At 39.5% G+C, this 21,922-nt stretch overlaps 1 protein-coding gene across 1 annotated transcript; it reads right to left on the bottom strand.

Moving 5' to 3' along the window:
- Positions 1-1,091: 1,091 nt before the first annotated feature.
- On the bottom strand, positions 1,092-21,122 carry ddhd1b (DDHD domain containing 1b). Its single transcript, XM_063902667.1, has 13 exons — positions 20,165-21,122; positions 18,700-18,876; positions 17,377-17,505; positions 16,667-16,814; positions 16,461-16,570; positions 15,147-15,253; positions 13,805-14,061; positions 12,195-12,267; positions 11,522-11,671; positions 11,252-11,316; positions 10,947-11,125; positions 7,317-7,574; positions 1,092-5,279 (listed from the first exon to the last, which is right to left on the bottom strand). The coding sequence occupies exons 1-13, from the start codon at positions 20,874-20,876 to the stop codon at positions 5,095-5,097; spliced, it is 2,550 nt and encodes an 849-aa protein (XP_063758737.1). The 5' UTR covers positions 20,877-21,122; the 3' UTR covers positions 1,092-5,094.
- Between the last annotated feature and the right edge of the window lie 800 nt (positions 21,123-21,922).

The raw sequence follows: 21,922 nt of genomic DNA on the forward strand, positions 1-21,922 counted from the left end.
TGTATGATATGATTAGCTGAGTGGAATACTTAGAAAAACATTCTCGCTGCCAAAAAGAACAGGTCAGCGTGACATGAGAGTTAGGATGAACAAAGGTTGGATCCGATCTGTAGTTGGTGGATACACAGGCCCGAAAGCAAAGCAAGGAGAGTCATTTTCCTTTTTCCTAAAAATCTCAAAAGGTTAGCTGAATGCAATAATATTAAGTTGAACCTAATATTTGTATTTAAACGTAATAGCATTGCTTTCAACTAACCTCATATAACTATGTGGAATTTGTTCAACATTTCAATTTTCAGTGTAGATTGGCAAATTTGTTTGTGTTTTTGTGCAATTTGATAAATCAGAAATAGTTAAACCAAGGTAACACAATAACACAGTAGTTTATGAGGAGTGCATAGCCCTAACTGCTTGTCCAGCTGCCCCCTGATGCACATTGCTCAGATGAAAAGGGACGAGAGTACTGTTTTCATTGTATACTGTATAACAAATTGGTGAGTTAGAACTTGAGTTACACCCAGGTAACTACTCATACAATTATCCGCACGCATTCACTACTACATACACTAAATGATAGTGTATCTTGTTGTAAAATGTACATTGAATAATTCCATTGCATTGTAAAGTAGTTACACAACCTGCCCAACTTGTAATGTTCACAATAAGAGCAAGGCAAGTATAAGACATCAGGAAGATTGCTGAGTCAGGGGTGTTTCATAAACACGACTCACTGTGAAAAGCCTGTCTAACAGACTGAAGTACAATGAAAGTGTTTCATGATCTTGCACTGAAAAACTGAAACATTGACTTTAAATAAATGTTTTTTTGAAACAGAGTCCACGTTACAGTATAAGGTTAGTTGAAAGCAATAATATTTAGTTTAAATAAGAAATATTAGCTTCAACTTAATATTATTGCCTTTAAATAACCTAATACAGTGATGTGAAATTTGTCGACATAATACATTTAATTAAAGTCAACGTTTCAGTTTATTCAGTGTGGAGCTGATGAGATCATACTAAATGAATGAACCGAGAGCACGGGGGAGTGTAGTTCTCCTTTATTTAAAGAAAAATCAAAGATCTATCAAGGTAAAGCACCATATCATCTGAGAAGGAACAGTACAGCGAGCGAGACAGGGTGACCATGACAACAGAATGACAGTTACCCTATATGCAAAGTAGGACATTTCACTTTATTTCAGTCAATAAAGGAATTTGACCGTCCTGTGAAGATGTTCCAATATTGCACAGTTCATATGCTATGTAACAATTGGATAGTCCCACCTTAAAATGGCACTTAAAAAATAAATAACATGAAATGTAAACAGTCCCTTGTCCAATCACAGTCACTGAATGGGGAATAAACTTGGCCGCCAAAAACATTGTATATCTTCTACATCACTGAATGTGATTTGGAAACTTTTTCTGCTCAAACATTTATCTAGAGGAAGTTATTTTATTTTCAACTTAAAGAAGCGGAATGACCTCCAGCCACAGTACGCTTGAACGCATCACAACCCCACCTCTGTGCTCAGGAGGACACACCGCTGTCACTTCATAACAAGGAAGGTCTAGCATGTGTTTCGGTGCTAACATATGGCAAAGGTAATGGTGGATTGAGATGCTCCAAATGGATATCCACTAAATCCTATGAAATGTACAATAGACATTTAAACATGGACAAATAAAGGTAAGAGTCTTGTTGGTAAGCTGTTTGGCTTTAGAGTGACATTAGAGCAGATGGGAAAAACACCATCAGCCACCAACCAAACACCAGCAGAGACTCCAGACTGCAAGACATAATAACTCAAGCCATAATTCAACCAAGTCCCTATGATTGACAGTCATAAGCAACATTACGCATAATTCATTTGGATTTAGGGAGAGTCTTTATGCTTTTATTTGGTACATATGACACGTTTTAGTGCTAATGCTAAAAGTAATGCCATTATTTCTAAGCAGTTTTGACAAAAAATTGTTGAGGTTTACAACGTCTTACCTGATTTTCATATTGATGCACATACACAAGTTAAATCTGCGTTTTTTGGCAAAAGAGGCTAGGTGATTTTGATGTAAATGTAGTAAAGATTTTAAAGGGATAAATAGCCACTTACTCTGTAGTGGATTGGTTGAGATGCATTGGATGGAAATAACCTCCCGTGACGCCGTCATTTACGTTTAATAAACCTTTTTTCAAGTGTTGCCTGGGTCTTCAACTGCCCAGTTAGCAATACATTCCCCCAAGAACTGAAATGCTAATGCATAACCGTTGCATATGAACATAATTCAAAGGAATGACAGTTGGAGTTAAATGCCCAATTAAGCTTCTGAGATCCTTTTTGTTCGTATGGGTGACCATTAGAACAGACTTTGGACACGTTTACTTAACTGTAGGGGCAGTTGGAGGCCAGAGGGCATAGTTGGAAATGTAAACAATACACATACAAACATAAAATATGAGAAAATCCAAAAGAAAAACAGCACTGTAAACATGAAATTAAAACAAAGCAATACACAAAATGGTACACATATACAGTGGTAGGCTTCATATGAGTGTTTTCCATTTTTCTAATTTAAAAAATGAAATAAAACTTCTCTGTAGAATCAGCAGGATCTTAATGTTGGTTTGCATGCTGGTCATGACTTATGAAAGGAAGTTAAGCGAGAGAATCTATGTACATGGCACATATCCATAACATGCTTAGTTTGTAAGTGTGTATTAACTTCCTTAAAAAACATTCAAAAAGATAAAGATAAATACATGAAGGTGAAAAAATATTCTCAGATGTAACTTTTTCTTCATCGATATCCATCCTGGGTCACAGTAATCACATCTTATTATTAACAAGCAATATTCAACTACCTGTGTGACAAATGAGTGATCCTTTGGTACGATACCTCTAAATAAAATACAGCAAAAAGTCAAATCATGTGCAGTATTTCAGTCTCTTGGTATGTGTTAAACACTGGACTGAGATGACAGTTATGCCATAATCTGAGATTCTGTTGGCAACTCAAGAATATTTGGCCTTTTTATCCGCAAAATATCAGTGTGTGTCCTTAATTCCTGACAGAAACAACAGTTCTATGTAAACATGACGATACAAGAGTGGATTAAAGTTGACAAAGATAGGTTTAGATGTTTTCTCTGTAGTAGTTCCTCCTGTGCATACATGCCATGAAGCGATCCCTTCCTGAAGCGACTCTTCATGCAGCAACTCATTGCTACAATAACATAATGTCAATTTTCTTCCATGTAGTCTTCCTCTGCTCATAAAGCCACAACCTACAGTGCCGTTTAGTATGTTTACATGCACTCAAGAAACTTGGTTACAGAAAGGAACAATTTGGGTGTTCGGAAAACATTCTATCCAAACTGATACCCACAAATAATGTGAGGTGTGATAATATAATTGTTCTGATTGTACGGCATATCTTGGTATGCCAACACCGAAGAAACTGACTTTAATTGAATATATTAAGCCAACAGATTTCACATAACTGTATTGGGTTAGTTGAAACCTAATGAACATATTAGGTTCTGATTTATATTATTGCTTTCTACTAACCTTATACAGTTATTTGAAAGTTGTTGACATAAAAAATGTAATTAAAGACAACGTTTCAGCAAGTCACCAAGGGTGTTTGAAACTCAATAACAATAAATAAAACCCTTGGTTAATTTCCTTTACCATCGGACTTTAGATTGAATTTAAATACAAGGATGCATCTCAACTTATGATTTCTCCTTTCGTCCAGCTGCTCTGCTATCACATTGACACCTTCTTATCTGAACTCATGTGAACTGTATACGTAAAAAGCTGATTATATACCTAGTTTTGCCTTAGCATGGCAGAGAAATTGGCATTCTGCAGGAGAAATCTAGCATGTAATAAGTCTAAATTGTAACCTGGTTACAGAGTGCATGTAAATTGATACATACTGAAGGTAGCAACTTTTTAGCTTAGCATTGCATATTACAAAACAGAGCTTAAGTATTTTCTATTTGATGTATGTAGCTACAGTGATGGTGTGTTGAGCAGTGTCAAAAAAGCAGGGGAGCTACAATCAATGCTGTGCCTGAATGCATCCTGTTAGACACATCTGAAGCTACTGCTGCTACGCTAACATGCTGCTCATACTGGCTCTGCTGAGGAGTCTGTTTAGAAGTCTTTCTGCTCTCTAGTGGTCAAAAATCATTATATGCTGACCTTTTTTGATTGTCTGCAAAGTATTCAGGTTGTAGGAAGCCTTGTCCATGTAGTGCATTGTGTGTGTTTCTATTTTCTCATCTGAAGCATGAGATTATATAAAACACGTTTCACAGCAGCACAGGGTGAGACCTGGATCAAGCACTGGGGCTTTCTATGGCTACAGGTTCAGCATCACATTCACAGTGAAGGAGCGACAGAGCTTTGTGATTGGAAGAGTAATTACAATTGATCACTGCAGGGTGCTCTGCTCAGGAAACAGTTGTTGAGAGAAGAGCAGGAAACAGGAGAGTGTGCTCAGTCCGTAGCAAAGGTCACATTGAGGTTCAGTCATTTTAGATGGCATTGCTAGCTCTTATGGAAGTCAAGAAATGCTGCTTAAAAAAAAAAAAAAAGTAAACTGAAATGTGTTGGCATGATGTTGGCGAATAAAAAAATAAAACGATTTTGGAAAGTTTAAAACTTATTACAACCACCATTAAAATAAAACTAGAGCTGTAAAAAAAATGGCTAAACTGTAGTGTGGAATCGCTAGCAGGGCTTTAGATTTAATCTTGTTTTTCAAACCCCTTTCCAGTCAAATCAACTAATTGATAATTGATTATTGTTTGATGAAATTACATGTAAACATAATAACTCCTCGAGTATTTCACATTTCAAAATCATACAATATATTAAATAATGTGTTATTTATAAATTTGTACATTTCACAAAAATCAAGCTGAGAATTCTGATTTAGAATTTTGAAAAATGAAGATGTAGAGACCTCATTTTTTTTATTTTATGTTCAATAAACTGGGCTTTCAGTTTATATTCAAAAAGGGGGTGAATAGCAAGTGAAGTGACCCCACCCGTCATGGCTCCATGTGTCAGTTGGCATGCTACGAGGTCTCTGGGCTGTCCTCTGCAGGTTCCACAGGCTCCTGTGGTCTGTACATGAAGGTGAGGAGGAACAGCGCCACGTCATAAGAGCACCAATAGGCTGTGTGTGAAGTCACCGCCGACCAATAGCGGCTCTCCACCAAGCCCTCCCGCAGCTCGAAGTCGATGCGTCTCTCCAGTTCCACTGAAACAGAGGAGAAGACGGATTAGTGTCCAGCTACACAAGGAAATGTTCCTTGGGGATATCTTGAACCTGGTGGACATCAGTAGTATTGCCTGGAGTAATCATTGTAACCATAATAAGTCAGTATTTCTCTCCATTGTAATGTTGAAATGTACAGTGTAACTGATATGTTCACGGTCTAACGCTTGAACAAACAACGGAGGATATTCAGTAAAGTTGCCTCTACAAAAGCAGAAACTTTGATAATATTGAAGCATAATTTGAATATTGATGGTGTAGCTGTGAAGAGAGTCAGTCATATCAACTTCCTGGCAGTGCACCTTACTGAAAACTTGAACCCAAGCCCCCAGGAAGTGCTCCGGACTTTGAGGAAAATATTCGTAGTGGCCAAACTCCGGGTACTACATCTTCTGTATCAGTCCAGTCTGATGTCACCCGGCCCAGAAATACTTTTTCCCATTGACTTACAGTGGGAAAGAGACGTCTGTAAATTGTTAGGTTTTTTTAACTAAATAAATTACCCAGTATGAACACTGTTGTAGCCCTTATTGAAATCATTAGGTCCTTAAAGTTGTAAAATGTGCTAAAAGCTGAATCCAGATTTATTTTCTCTCTCCATTTCTGCTACTGAACCGAGAGCGGGAAATTGGGGGCAGGGCTTAAGGGGAAAATCACCAGCGCATGCTGTTTGCTCTCCGCAGCCAGGCATGATGGGTAATTTGTGACGTTTTGCTCTCGAGAATCTCAGGCCACTTTGTCTTCATGCACCAATGAGCAGCTCTCATAGGAATGAACGAGGTCCCGCCTCCAATGCTGTATCCAGTTCTTATTATACATCCATGCTTGAACCCCACCACCAACTGTTTGGCCAATGATAAAAAGGCACAACCACTCCTCTGGAGACTTTAAAGGGTAAGACTCCCCGCGCCAGTGCACACCAACTTCCGCCATTGAAGGATTTCTGACCTATAGCTCCCCTACATGGGTTGGTTCCTGAAAGGCACCAGATTACACAGGATGGTAAAGACACCGCACAAGACCGATGGTGCACCCCTTCCCTTCCTGCTGGAGATTCACCATCAACACTATATTCACAGAGCCTCAAATATCATCAAGGATCCCCACACTGTTCCCACAGTCTGTTCCCTCCTGCAGTCTGGGAAGCATACGTGGCAAACCCAGCAGAATGCTAATTAACTTTTAACCACAGGCAGCCAGGGTCATCAACACACTGTGCATCCCCACTGACATCCGACCCCCTACTGAACTGATCAGTGCTATTTTTCTCCGTTGAGATACACTTATTGTCAATATTTAACTGAAAGAAGCACTTGTGCTGTGCTGCTCACTGTGTTGCTTGTTGTTTGTAGCAATTTAAGGGAATTTTCAAACTAAGTTGTATCCTTTCTTTTTTTGTCAACAGCATTTTGTTTCTTATATGTGCAAATACCCAAAAAGAAATGGCAATGATCTCAATCATGAATCTTGAACAATGAATACAGGAAACATTCATTTTATGGGTTTTTGACTTTGACTCTGACATCCAGCTGCAGGCAAAAGGTGGAAGAAGTACTCAAATGATTCCCAAGTAACAGTTGCAATATGATAGTGGAGAAATACTCAGTAACAAGTTAACGTCCTGCATTCAACATTTTACTTCAGTAAAAGTACAAACGTATTAGCACTAAAATACTTTAAGTACCAAAAGTGAAAGTACTTGTTATGCAAAATGGCCCATTTGAGCACCATATAATTAAAATAATGCAGTATTAATATTGGTGATTTAAAGTGTTCATCACTGCAATGATGCACTTGGTAAACATGGGGCTTATTTGAATAACTTTATCTCCAACTATATAGCTAAGTATAATAACCTATAATAATGAATTGATTTAAATGGTATATCAAGTATCTAAACCTGAAAAGTAACTAGTATCAAAATATTTAAAATACTCAAGTAAAGTACAAGTACCTCAAAGTTTTACTTAGGTTTCGTTACATTACCCTCTGGTAGCAGGTGAGTTAGTAGCTACTTACACGAGGTGCTGTCCATGACCACTGAGATGGACTGGGACATGATGGGCTCCACTTCCGTCCTCTCCTCCTCTATGTCTTTGTCCTTCTCCTCGATTTCTGCGACTGTTACTCCTTCCTCTCCTGCTGCCACGGTTTCAACTTCAGAGGCTCCGCCCTCAGAATATAACGGCTCCTCCTCCACTCCGCCCACCTGGCCACTAGAACGGGAAAATCGGGAAAACAGGATTCCTCCGATTCCCTTTCCAATACTGGCAGCACCTGAGGGGCATAGAATTCACTATTAAGGTTATAAATAAAGTGGAGCAGTGATGACATTATGTAGTGTGTTGACCTGGAAGTTAGCATCACAAGGACTACCTTGACAAAAATACACTGGGATCTTTCCGTTTGACTTTTGAATATTAAATAAAAAAATGTGTGGCAAGGAAACTTTTTGGATACTTTGACATTCAGGATATTCTCCACATATTAACATCCAATGTTGTGACAAATACAATAGGGAAAGGTAACATACTAACGTAAGCCTATAAAGGAACTGCGCGAGGGTCATGTATGGCTTCGCTTGACCACTGCTAAGCTAAAGGTGGCTAAATGATGACATTTAGTAGTCTTGTTAAGTCACTTGTTAGTAAGGGTCGTTTTTTATGACACATAGAAGCTCTGGACATTTACAAGTGACATATTTTATGACAGAGAACAAAGCGTGAAAGACTCCTAAGTTTGTGTTATACCAAACATAAACACTTTTAAAAACGTTAACTTTGAGGCGAGGGAACTGGAAGTGGAAACTGCTGACTCATTTCCGAGGTTTTCAGCACCAAGATAGTAAAACTTGTTAAGAGTTAAATAAGCATGCCTACACGTATAGAAACATGTTTCTTTTTAGCGTCTATGTTTGGATGCTGAACTGCATTTTGTCATGTCAGTACCTGTACCCTCTTTGCATTGGTTTACTGTAAAAAAAGGACATTTACTCAAGTATTCTATTTAAGTACTATTTGAACATATATGCACTTTACTAATGAATTCCATTTTATGTATTTTTACTGGCATTTGTAGTTCTTTTATTTAAAGAACTCATACTTACTTGTTACGCAGTATTTACAGTGGGGCAAAAAAGTATTTAGTCAGCCACCAATTGTGCAAGTTCTCCCATTTAAAAAGATGAGAGAGGCCTGTAATTTTCATCATAGGTACACTTCAACTATGAGAGACAGAATGGGGGAAACAATCCAGGAAATCACATTGTCTGATTTTTAATGAATTAATTGGTAAATTCCTCGGTAAAATAAGTATTTGGTCACCTACAAACAAGCAAGATTTCTGGCTCTCACAGACCTGTAAATTCTTCTTTAAGAGGCTCCTCTGTCCTCCACTCGTTACCTGTATTAATGGCACCTTTTTGAACTCATTATCAGTATAAAAGACACCTGTCCACAACCTCAAACAGTCATACTCCAAACTCCACTATGGCCAAGACCAAAGAGCTGTCAAAGGAGACCAGAGACAAAATTGTAGACCTGCACCAGGCTGGGAAAACTGAATGTGCAATAGGTAAGCAGCTTGGTGTGAAGAAATCAACTGTGGGAGCAATTATTAGAAAATGGAAGACATACAAGACCACTGCTAATCTCCCTCGATCTGGGGCTCCACGCAAGACCTCACCCCGTGGGGTCAAAATGATCACAAGAACGGTGAGCAAAAATCCCAGAACCACACGGGGGACCTAGTGAATGACCTGCAGAGAGCTGGGACCAAAGTAACAGAGGCTACCATCAGTAACACACTACGCCGCCAGGGACTTCAATCCTGCAGTTCCAGACGTGTCCCCCTGCTTAAGCCAGTACATGTCCAGGCCCGTCTGAAGTTTGCTAGAGGGCATTTGGATGATCCAGAAGAGGATTGGGAGAATGTCATATGGTCAGATGGAACCAAAATAGAACTTTTTGGTAAAAACTCAACTCGTCGTGTTTGGAGGAGAAAGAATGCAGAGTTGCATCCAAAGAACACCATACCTACTGTGAAGCATGGGGGTGGAAACATCATGCTTTGGGGCTGTTTTTCTGCAAAGGGACCAGGACGACTGATCCGTGTAAAGGAAAGAATGAATGGGGCCATGTATCGTGAGATTTTGAGTGAAAACCTCCTTCCATCAGCAGGGGCACTGAAGATGAAGCGTGGCTGGGTCTTTCAGCATGACAATGATCCCAAACACACCGCCAGGGCAGCGAAGGAGTGGCTTCGTAAGAAGCATTTCAAGGTCCTGGAGTGGCCTAGCCAGTCTCCAGATCTCAACCCCATAGAAAATCTTTGGAGGGAGTTGAAAGTCTGTGTTGCCCAGCGACAGCCCCAAAACATCACTGCTTTAGAGGAGATCTGCATGGAGGAATGGGCCAAAATACCAGCAACAGTGTGTGAAAACCTTGTGAAGACTTACAGAAAACGTTTGACCTCTGTCATTGCCAACAAAGGGTATATAACAAAGTATTGAGATGAACTTTTGTTATTGACCAAATACTTATTTTCCACAATCATTTGAAAATAAATTCTTTAAAAATCCTACAATGTGATTTTCTGATTTTCTTCTCATTCTGTCTCTCATAGTTGAGGTATACCTATGATAAAAATTACAGGCCTCTCTCATCTTTTTAAATGGGAGAACTTGCACAATTGGTGGCTGACTAAATACTTTTTTGCCCCACTGTATATCTTTTTTTTATTGGCTCAAGTTTGACAAACTACAACATTCAAATGATATAACATTTTCGGTAAAAAAATAATGTTGTTCTATTAAATTAAAGGATATAAGGTTAGAAAATTGATGACACAGAATAGTTCTCGTGAATTAAGTGTTTTTTCTGACTTGTCCTTACATATGTGTCTGTTATGTGGAAAAGGAGCTCAATAAATTGGACATACCCACTGTTAATAAAAATAAATATATTTACTGAATGATTTAAAATGTCAGTCGTTTATGTGCTTTAAGTCTCCACTCCACCGTCTGAAGCATAAAGGAAAAGTGACCTCCCACTGTCAGTACAGGAGACCAGATTTAATTGCTTCTATTGATCGGTTTGGCCCCCGCTAACTGTCAACTGCTTGCCTTGCTACAATATTAGCAGTGCAAGCAGCTCCTGTTTCCCTCAACACAGATCCGGCAGACAGTGAGTTTCCACATGCATTCAGGGCTTTCCACAAGGGTATGAAACTGTCAAGGGAATAAGGAAAAAGCTTGAGAAAAAAAATGTCAGTAAAAGCTCAAAGTTGGTGGCCTTAGGCACATTGTAATATCGCTATTTCACCATCTACATTGATCTTAATAAGTGCTTATTTCAGATTATTTGTGGGGTAGTTTGCACCGTGGAAACTGGCAACATTGCCTCCACAATGTACGCTGCGACAAGCCTGTTTATCTCCGCTATGAGACTCTGACATTTTTTCGAGTGTAGCACATCGAAAAGGGACGTTTGATTTATTTTACTGTCCTCCTGTTACAAAGATAGTCTAAGACCTTAATGTATCATCATTTTGTGCTTAGTAACTGAAACGTAATTACTGCTGAACCAACCGTAAGGAGTTACATTACTGCATTACAGAAAAGTGTAATCTGATTACAGTACCGGTGCTTACCCATGATGCTGGCCTTGCCCAGGCTGGTGATGGACTCTCCGTAGTGCCGCCGGGCCTGTGGCGGCGAGGTGCAGGGGCTGGGGATGCTCTCTGAGTCCGACACTGATGTCGTCTCCTTAGGGGGGTTGAGCAGCGTGGGCCGGACCTGATCGTACCGGGTCGGGCTGGTGGTGTTGTACCTGAGTTGTGACCACATCACGAGAAGGAGACAAGCACAGAAGAAAATGGGCTGCATTTTAGAAGATCTTTTGTAACATTTACAGGAGGATTCATTAATAACCAGCATGTTATACCGGTTGTCTCACCAGTGGATTTGAACAGGTGCAATGTTACTGTAGTGCTTTAAGATGAGAGGCTCCAGTCTATACGCCTGAAACAAACACATACACATGTTAGAGCAGACAAGAGTTTCTGCATTTAATTGAATGTAACTGCCTTTTTTTTAATCTAGGTCACATTGATTTTTTTGTGTGTAGTCTAATAGCAACACCAGCAATAGTTAACCAGTTGTCATCAATAAACATCAGCTGATCATAAAAGACGGGACAGTGACACTCAGTTGTGGGTGTGCTCACCACAGGGTCTGTGGGATGGAATATGTTGAAGAGGCGTTTGCAGATGGATGAGGGGAGAATGTGGTCCTGCACACAGCTGTTTCCAGGCCGGATCCCCCGCAATGCCAAGAACACAGCCAGAGGAGAGCCCATGCAGAAGAAGTTTTCAACCTACGACACAGAGAACAGGCCAAATTCAATTAGAGATAAAGAGACACATTGACCAGTTCCAATGCACTGTGGCTGTAGAGTATTTTAATAACTAGTAGGTTTTTATTTGTTTGAATTTGAGGGGTTGAACACTTAAACACTGACTTTAATTAAATGTATTTCGTCAACAAATGTCATACTACTGTATTAGGTTAGTTGAAAGCAATAATATTAAGTTAAACCTGGTATTTTTTATTGAAACGTAATATCATTGCTTTCAACTAACCTAATACCATTATGTGAAGTCAACATTCAGTTTTTTCAGTGCAGTATGAATCAGAGGGTTGTATGGAGTCAGTAAAGTGTCAACAACGCACACAGAAGGACTAAAACATTTACGTATAGTAGCAGCAATTGTTTATAATGGAAATAAGAATTCACAACAAAATAGGTTACATGAATGTATTTCTGATGTATGCAGAAATATATACTTTACAAAAAAAAGGAACAGAAGTCCTCAAATATATGAACTTAAAGTATTTACCTTGAATTTCAAGGCTGGCACAGCACAAGACGAGGTCCGCAGACCCTGGAACTGATCCTCTAAGTCTCTCAACCTGGGATGATAGACGCAGAGATTAGTATACAGAGATTAATGATCGTATAGTAGGGTGTCTGAACTTTCCTTAATCCTTATTCTAGGGCATCTTTTCTGCAGTGTCTTTGTATTTGTATTGTTTCCACATAATGACTTAAAGCTAATGAACACACCAAAGTAGGAAACTCAACTTCCCAACACTAGAAATAGGATTATAAGAGGTATGATCCACATGTTTACAAATTATAGATTTGAAATAAACATGCTAAAGTTTCCTGTACCCCTCACTGAAGAAGAAATGTAGCATTCAGTGTCTTCCTCATTAGGGTGGTACAGTGATGATGTACTTTTGTTGGCTGACACAGAGCATTGCAAGGACACATTAAGATATTTGTTCAAAACACTTTTATTACACCCACACATTTTTTAAGCAGGATAATCTCCACATATTAACACAAATCTTATGATTTTTTAAGCGTAAATCCAACGGCAAGAGGTAAAAAACTAACCTTAGGCTATAAACCAACTACATGATTGTCACATCACCTATTGTCACCACTGCAATGTTTTTTGTTTTTTTCTTTAAGTTATTTTTTGGGGGCTTTGTTCCTTTATTCGTATAGGACAGTGGAGAGTGACAGGAAAGTGGGAGAGAGAGTCGGGGTGGGATCCGGAAAGGACCACGGGTCGGGAATCGAACCCGGGTCGCCGGTGTACGGTGCAGGTGCCCGAGCCAGTTCACAGCCGGGGCCACCACTGCTATGTTAAAGGCAGACTCGTGTTTGGTGGATGAGGATGAGAAGTCTCATTTGGCATTAAGCAACCACCATTTTGGAGACATGTAAAAAGCTTCTGCCTTACACAAGTAGGTGTTTACAAAAAAAAATCAAAAGCGTTGACTTGAAGTGCTAAAATACTAGCGAATTCCCGCAGCCCTCTACTGGCTCTACTCTCATAAAAGGAAGCTGTTTTGTATAATATCATAGAGAGGAGTGTTAGGGTAAATCTGTCATTGAAGTGAGACAGAATTCATAAATGTTTAATTCACCACAGGCTATAAATCATTCTTATTTTCTGCAACACAAAACAGTCCTCCATTGATAGTGTGACATGCAAAAGTTGAGTGGGAATATCGATTGAATTCTGAACTTCTGTGGGAAAAAGTGTGTATAATACATCTTGTAATTTAGGCTAGTATTATTTATTGTAAATATTTATGTTTTGCGAGACAGTTGCATTTTCTTTAAATTAAACTGAAACTAAATTGATAATCTTAGTTATAATTATATAATATAAAAATAAAACCCTTAAGACGTACCTGGGACAACGTGGTATTCTTATAAGGTATTTGTACGCTTTGAAACACGAATCGTAGCTCGAAAACTCTTTGTAGGCTCAGCTGCCTTGAAACCTAAATCGGCCACTACACCTCTTCATACAAAATACAAATATAGAAAAGAATTCACGAACAGTTTGCCAGTTTAAGGAACCTTTTATGCAGAAACAAATGTGGAATCAACTTCCTCGCTGTTCGAGATGAATGAGCCGTTCAGTACCTGAGGCGTGTGAGTCTCAGCTGCTCCTGAAGGTGGCGCTCCTCATCATTAGGCCAGCGGGCCTTCGCCTCTTCGGGGTCTGGCAGTTCTTGATGGTGGAAGCGCACGGGGTCCCAGCCTGTCATGATGTCAAAGGTGATTACGCAGCCCAGTGAGTGCGACACTATCGACACCTTCCCGTTTTTCTCAAAGTCCGGATTCCGCATGCAGAACAGCGAGTACAGACGATTCAGCTCCAGAGTCAAACCCCTGGTGATCTACACACACACAGACACACACACACACACTGGTAAGGCATTTGAAGATATAGAGTGGTACAGTGATGACGTATTTTGTAGGCCAACCCCAAAGTTAGGGCTCAAGGGATACCTGGACAAAAAGCAATGGTATTTTTCCATAGGATTTTTGAAAATTGCAGATCTGTAGCAAACACACATTTATGATACTTACACATTTTGTTCAGCAGGATAACCTCCACATATTAACACAACTTTTATGATTTTTTAAGGGAAAATGCAGTTGCCTGAAGGGAAAGCTAACGTAATGCATCACTACTGCTAAGCTTAAGGCAGCTTATGTTCGGCGTGATGACATTTATAAGTCTATTAGTCACTTGTTGGCAACCTCCATTTATAAGACGCATAAAAGCTTCAGACATTCATGAGTTGGGTATATACTGATGTATTTTATTTCGTAGAACAAAACATGAAAATCTTTTCAAGGGGCCCGGTTTTGGGGGTTTCCCTTTCCTATAGAGTGTAATATAGGTTTTTGTGCATATCAATGGTCTCTAAAGGCCCACTTTGAGCTGTTGCCCAATCACAACAGAGCAGCCAGCTAACCAATCAGAGCAGACTGGGCTCTGGTTTCAGACAGAGGGTGAAAAGAGGTGCTGCAGCACAGGCAGTATGAGAGAATAAAGAGCTTTTTGAACATTAAAGCATGGAGAGACTATATATGCAATATGAACCTGAAAATTAGCAGAATATCTCCCCTTTAAGCTTGTGTTCACAACAGACCTTATTTCAGGCGTCTAACCAAACATGTAAACAAATGCTGACTCATTTCCAGGTTGAAGACTCATTCCTGAAACATGTCTCAGTAAGATACGAATAGATTTGATTGATGCTTAAGGGTTTTGGTCATGTATTCTTTCACAGTCAGGAAGTAGACTATCATTTAGAGCTGGATTAAAACAGTTTAACCAGGATTTAGTTAATGCGGGCTCAGTGGATTTAGTTCAAAGTGCAGCACCACAGCTGTGAGGGGACGGAATGAGGCTCAACTTCAGACAGTGTTCACTATAGGGAACTGAGAAGCTGTAGGATGGTCTCGGTCTCACCTCGTCTCTGTACAGCGGGCTGGTGTAGTACATGATGTCCATGGCGCTGCTGTTCAGCATGTCTCTGAGGCCTCGCACCTTGTCTGGGGTGATGGAGTCCACCCTGTCTGCAGGGAGAACATACAAAGACAACTGTTATAATACTGGTTCATATTGTATTGAAAACAATGTTATGACTGTTTCAAAACATACATTTTAATGTTTGACCAAGTCAAAAGTACATCTGTCCAGCATATTGGTCAAAATATTGATAACTACTGACTATGAAATTTGAAATTGAGCTTTAATAGTCACAAATTTCAATCCGTATAACATCTGTTCAGTCAGAATGTCTGCTTCTTCAACATTTTTGTCCAAGAATTGAAATTGGATAATCATGATCCCCAGAGGATACATATGTGTATGTTTTTTGGTGATCTTCTGTCTCAGGGATATCCAAAGGCCACAAAAAAACCTAAATAGAAGATAGAAGATAGAATCGGAGGATGAAACCCTCTTTATTAGTCACATACATGCACACAGCAGAGCACACACAGTGAAATTAGTCCTCTGCATTTAACCCATCCTAGTACTAGGAGCAGTGGGCAGCTATCGTGCAGCGCCCGGGGAGCAATGGGGAGGGGGGGGATTGGAGGTGTCCGGTGCCTTGCTCAAGGGCACCACAGCAGGGCCTAGGAGGTGAACTGGGACCTCTCCAAGTAGCAGTCCACTTTCCATTTTTCAAGTCTGTTCGGGGACTTGAACCGGCGACCCTACGATTCCCAGTCCAAGCCCCTACTGACTGAGCCACTGCTGGATAAATATATAATAATCTAACTATACGTTTTGTTGCTCATGCCCCTAAGAGGATAAACCCCTTTTATATTTAATAATCCAAGTTAACTGTTTTGAGTTCCATTAAGGTCAATATGGCTTTTTATCCCCACTGTTGGTTGAATTCCTTGAGCCTTTCCTTCCACATTGCATATTTAAATATTTATAAATTCCCCTGTTTTCACTTTACTCAAATTGTTTCCTCTCAGCTCTCATGGCGTATCCCTGTTTATGCCCAGCGATCAGCAATAACCGTTCTTTGTATGTTTCCGACATCCAATAGCGTGTAACAAATATTGACATTTTTACTATGCCACATGGTCTATTCGCATTGGTTGTATTAACTGAATAGTGAATCAGTCCCAGTTCTGTATTCAATAATACAACTAAGCTTCCTGTCATTTTTACACATGTAAGACAGAACAACCATTAACCCACGCCACCTCAGAGTTCCTGTGTAAAGACAGCTTTTGTTTTGGATGGTTGTGAGTCGAGGTGTACCTCCATCTAGAGCCAGCTTTGACCTCCACTCCACAGGAAGGAACTCTACATGCTCTGTGGTGCGATCAGAGAAGTGCTTCTCCTCCATCTTCCTGGCAGCGTCTCTCATCCTGCACACCAGCCAAGACAAAACAATTACTTTAAGAATAATTCTGATTCCCTTTTCAATTCTCTGTGCTTCTAATGTGAATTTCTGGATCTCTCACATGCTGGTGTTTCTGATGATGCGGCCCTGGTCCATCTTTTGGCCGATGCCATGCACCACAAAGACGATGTGGGTGGTTTCAGGTGGGGTGTCCTCAGGCGCCGCCTCCTCCACATATCCGCGATGGAGACGAGTCCCGCTGCTGGAGGCTGAAGACATGAGAGGGAACATTAGTAACTGAAGTGATGTTTTTCCAAAGGTGTGCCTGTGTTTAATTTAGGTTAATGTCTGGCACCTGTTCAGTGACCCTAACACAGTGCACACTCCATAGTCGGTCCCTGCAGAGACTTGTACCAGAGCCAGGTCCCAAAACTGAGCCTATATCTGAGTCAGTTCTGTGACCTACAAATTGTAGTCACACTTTAATGAATTTGTTCATGGGTTTTTAGGGTTCAACCGTCTACTTATAATCTTACTGATGTTAATGCAGCATCTTTGCTAACTTCTTCAGAGTGCAATGAACTGCGTAAATCTAGGTATGCACTGCTCTGTGTAACCGAGAATATTATTTGAATAATCATTTTCTGTAGCCATGCAAACACAATAGGGATATTGTGTTTCAAAATAGGGCAAAAAACAGATATTTCAGCAAGTAATCCCTGTACAGTTGATCATGGGATCATAACATTACATTTGTGAATCCTTCTGTGTGTAATTATTTATTTTGACACTATCCTGACCCCATATGGGACACACCGCTGACACACACACCTTTAGAGAAGCCCAGTTTCTGTGTGACGGTGCGAGCGATCTTGGAAGTGGTGGCATCGCTGTACAGATACACCTCGTCCACGCTGTGCCAGTCCACGTGACTCCTGCTCAGCTTCCGGCTGTGGATGGCTGGGAGACAGTCGCACAGTAATTAACAGCCAGTGACACACTTTACCCAGCATTAATTTACCGTTCCTTATGAGAGTGTGTAGAATGTGTGTGTGTGTGTGTGTGTGTGTGTGTGTGTGTGTGTGTGTGTGTGTGTGTGTGTGTGTGTGTGTGTGTGTATGTGTGTGTGTGTGTGTGTGTGTGTGTGTGTGTGTGTGTGTGTGTGTGTGTGTGTGTGTGTGTGTGTGTGAAAAACTGTCACACATACCCACACACACACTCTACATTGTCATTGACAATCAGGCTTGGGGAGTAAGGGATTACTTACATTACATGTAACGAGATTATGTAATCAGGATACAACAATAAGTACTTGATTACAATTACATTAAATAAATAAGTAATGGGATTACTGTTAAATAAATAAAAATAGAAACTACTAGCAGGACTCATTGTTACAATACATTTTGAAAAAAGATTGATGTATAATCGGTAGACGTAATGAATTAATTTTCTTCATGGTTTATATTTAATATACTTTAATTTTTCTTTATTTTAAATTCTTTTTTTTTTCATTGCACAATGAAAAAATGGAAACGTTGACTTGAATTGAATATATCATTAGTTAAAAGCAATAATGTTAAGTTAAAATAAAAAATATTAGGTTCAACTTAACATTATTGATTTAAACTAATCTAATACAGTTATGTGAAATGTGTGGACATAATACATTTAATTAAAGTCAACATTTCAGTTTGTTCAGTGCATTAGGTACCTGATTTATTAGAGCATACACTCTATGCTTTTGATGAATGTCTTAAACAGCATTTGTAAACTATTACTGTTACTACATGTCTGATATGAAATATCATGGTTTGTTCTTCTCTTAGGTTACATTGTCACAAACATTTAAGTAAAAAAACATCTTATTGTTATTTACTTTCTCTTGTTTTTATTTGCATTTCATTTGATATTTAGGTCATCCAAAAGTAACAAAAAGTAATCAGGTTACATAATGTTTATATTTTTATACTCAGATTACATGACTGATTACATTTAATGACATTTAAATAGTTATTGTAACGAATTACATTTTTAAGTTACCCTCCCAACCAACTTTTCTCCCAGGTGAGCTTCCTATTGGTTGAGCTGGAATCAGCTAAAATAACATCACCTGACTTGTTACGTATCCATATCTTTCTACGTCTTCCTCACCATCCTTGATGTCCACTGTGGTGTCCACCACCTCCATCTCGTAGGTGTCCCTCATTTGTTGCCCTCGGAAACGGGCCAGGTGCTCGATCTCGATGAGGTCACTCTCGTCCTCCTCCAGCGGAAGCCACGTCCCGTCGATGAACCACTGCCCCCTCATCACAGGAATACGGTCTTGCTCTGAGGGACACCACATCATGTTTGCTTCACTATTTAACAGTTTTTTTAAGGCTTGCTTTATTTTCTCACTTACCTTTAAAAAAGTACAGAAGACACATACAGTGCTTTTTATGAAAGAGGGGGATTAAAGAGATGTTAAATGAACCAGAGAAAGATAGAAAGTTGTGTCCTACTGATATGATAATAATATACATTACATGTATTATGTCAACAGATTTCACATAATTGTATTAGGTGAGTTAAAAGCAATAATATCAGGTAGTTAATTATTAAATAATAAAAAAAGTTAAAGTTCAACATTATTGCTTTTAACTAACCTAATGCAGGTGTGTTACATTTGTTGACATAAAACATTTCATTAAAGTTAACATTTTCAGTGTATATTTTTACTCTGTTGAGACTGTTCCACTGCATGACCACTGTTATTATTAATGGTATCACTAGTTGTACTGTTTAAAAAGTGGCAGTAACAGTAGCAACAGAAATACAAATAATGATATTGAAACAATTTTGCAAGGCTGTTTGGCTGTGCTAAATAAAAAAGTGAACAATAGCAATCATATTTGTATGGTAGGTTTAGGACTGAAATTGAATTTAATTAACCTATCAGCTACAAAAACAATTGCAATACTTCATTGTATTGTTTAAGTCACTATGAAGCAGAAACATTAAAACATAAATGCTGCACATTGTCTAATGTAAGAATGTTCTGTGTTTTTTATCATTGTAAACTAAATTGACTATGACTGTTATACAAGTAGCCTAACTGATGAATTGACTCATTGTCTTATCTTAACAATTACAATTAGAGGTTGCAGTCATGGCAGAAATAGTAGATGAAACAGCTTTGTTTAGATTGTATTTAGCAGTTGTAGCAATTTCACATGCTATCCAGCAGCAAATAAAGTAATTAATAGTAGATCCACTTTCACTCCACCCAGCTTTACAAACACCTTAATGCATCAAATCAAAACATATGATATATGATTCTGAAATGGGCCAATCTGCATAATACCTACTTTAACTCTTTCTTCTTTAAAGTATATTTAGATAGCAATACCGTTGTACTTTTACTTGAATAACAATTTGAAACAGGATTTAACTAGTAACAGAGTATTCACAGTGCTACTTCTACTTTTAGGCTACTGAAGTAAAAGATATGAGTACCCTACTTCCCCCACCTCTGACAGCAGCCTACAGTCCAGTACAGACAGTACAGACAGTAGCCTAAAGACTGGTAGCAGTATCAGTACATATGAACAACTTCATAATTCATTGGCATGCTTACGGTTCCAGTAAACGGGGTAGCATTCCTTCTCCTTGATGTCCACTTCATAGAGCCCCCCTCTGACACACACTGCCTCCGCGCTGATGATGATGATGTCGTCCGGGTCCCTCATTTCGTCTGACCCGGAGAGCCGCTGCCCTCCGCCGCCCTGTGCCGCCGGCTCCGTCCGGACACCGTCCCCAGCCCCGCTCTCCGACTGGGCTGCCTCCTTCCCCTCGGCCTCGGGGGGTTCCACGGGGCGTTTGACCTTGTCTGGGTTCTGCTCACTATTCCGATGGACAACCTCAATTTTTAAAGAGTCGTGTCCGACGAATGGCTTCCACGTCCGCTTGTCCTCTTTGTAGAACCAGCGGACCTCCTCCGGTCCCAGCTCCGTCACCACCTCGCCGCGGTGCCTGGAGCTGTTGGACCGTATGCGCTTTTTGGTTGTCACATTCCCATCACTTTCCGTGTAGTTTGGGTCCAGATACGACGAGCCTGGGTACTGCTCCCCGGCCAGGCCCAGCATCAAGCCATCCGGGGACAGCAGCGGCAGGTGTCGGTCCAGACCGGGCTGCTCTGGATCCCTTTCCACAGCAACACCATCTCCCATCGGATTGTCGTCGTAGCCGGTCACGAACACATCATTTGCCATATCCCATTCACTACTGCTGACGGAGTTATTCTCCGAGCTCTGTTGACGGACGGTCGGTGTATCCTTCATATTGCTCATGTTTTGGCTAGCATACGTGGAAATAGCGTCATAAAAATATCCCTCCCGTCTGACTATTACACCAGATTAACGATTACCTTCTCCCCAGCTGGTAACATCTGTATGATGAACCGTTCTGATTCCGACATCATCTTTAACATTATCGCTACAGGTTTAAAAATGTTTACCCAGACGATTTAAACATGTATGTCCTTGTTTCCTGACTGTCAACACTGCTCGTTCACATTTGTGGTAAAACTGCTGGAATAATAACGGTACAAGCTAGGATGGAAATCTCAGTCGCTCCATGACGTCAAGTTAATGACGACACGCTAAGCTTCCGGTTCAAACTTTCAAAATAAATTCCAAGTTAATGACAACATACCAAGCGTCCTATTCAAACCTTCACAATAACCTATTTTTTACAGTTTTAATCAGAAAATGCAAAGCATACCCAAAGCTTTTCCACCAGTGGTGGAAGTTACGTTTTTTTAAAAAATTTTTTTAATTAAGGTAATTAAGTATGATCAGGAAACCATCCTTGAAGTATTCGAAGTAAAAGTACTAATTTCTTTAAAATAAATGTATATATATATATATATATATATATATACTATTTTCATTCTGTTTTCTGTATCAAATTAGTAACTTTAGTAACTACCACTGTCGAAATAAATCTTGTGAAGCAAAAGTACAACATTTCCATTTATATTGTAGTGGAGTAGAAGTATAACAATTCAGAGAAAGAAAATACTTAATGGAATTCCAAGTAGCTCAAATGTGTACTTTAGAACAGTACTTGAATAAATGTTCTTAGTTATTTCAACCACTGGCTTTTACTATTGTGTACTGTCTAAATTACAGGTGGATTCAACCTAAAAGTCGTGCATGAATCGGCAGAAAAAATTATATTTTTATTTCAAATTGATGTGATTACAAGCTCAACGTATGCATACAATAAACTTGTGTTTATAACGCAAATATCAACTTAAATAGTGGTTATGGTAAAAACGTAAAATATATCTCAAAATATACACAGATGGTTGTAAGAACAAACAGGAGTGTGT

The sequence above is a fragment of the Eleginops maclovinus genome, chromosome 15, assembly GCF_036324505.1.
Source record: "Eleginops maclovinus isolate JMC-PN-2008 ecotype Puerto Natales chromosome 15, JC_Emac_rtc_rv5, whole genome shotgun sequence".
NCBI classification, from domain to species: Eukaryota; Metazoa; Chordata; class Actinopteri; order Perciformes; family Eleginopidae; genus Eleginops; species Eleginops maclovinus.

Coding starts and splice junctions, on each gene's coding strand:
- ddhd1b (XM_063902667.1), bottom strand. CDS start 20,876: ATGAGCAATATGAAGGATACACCGACCGTCCGTCAACAGAGCTCGGAG. Junction 17,506..18,699: donor CACAGTGGACATCAAGGATG/GTGAGGAAGACG, acceptor ACTGTCTCCCAG/CCATCCACAGCCGGAAGCTG. Junction 16,571..16,666: donor ATCATCAGAAACACCAGCAT/GTGAGAGATCCA, acceptor GCTGGTGTGCAG/GATGAGAGACGCTGCCAGGA.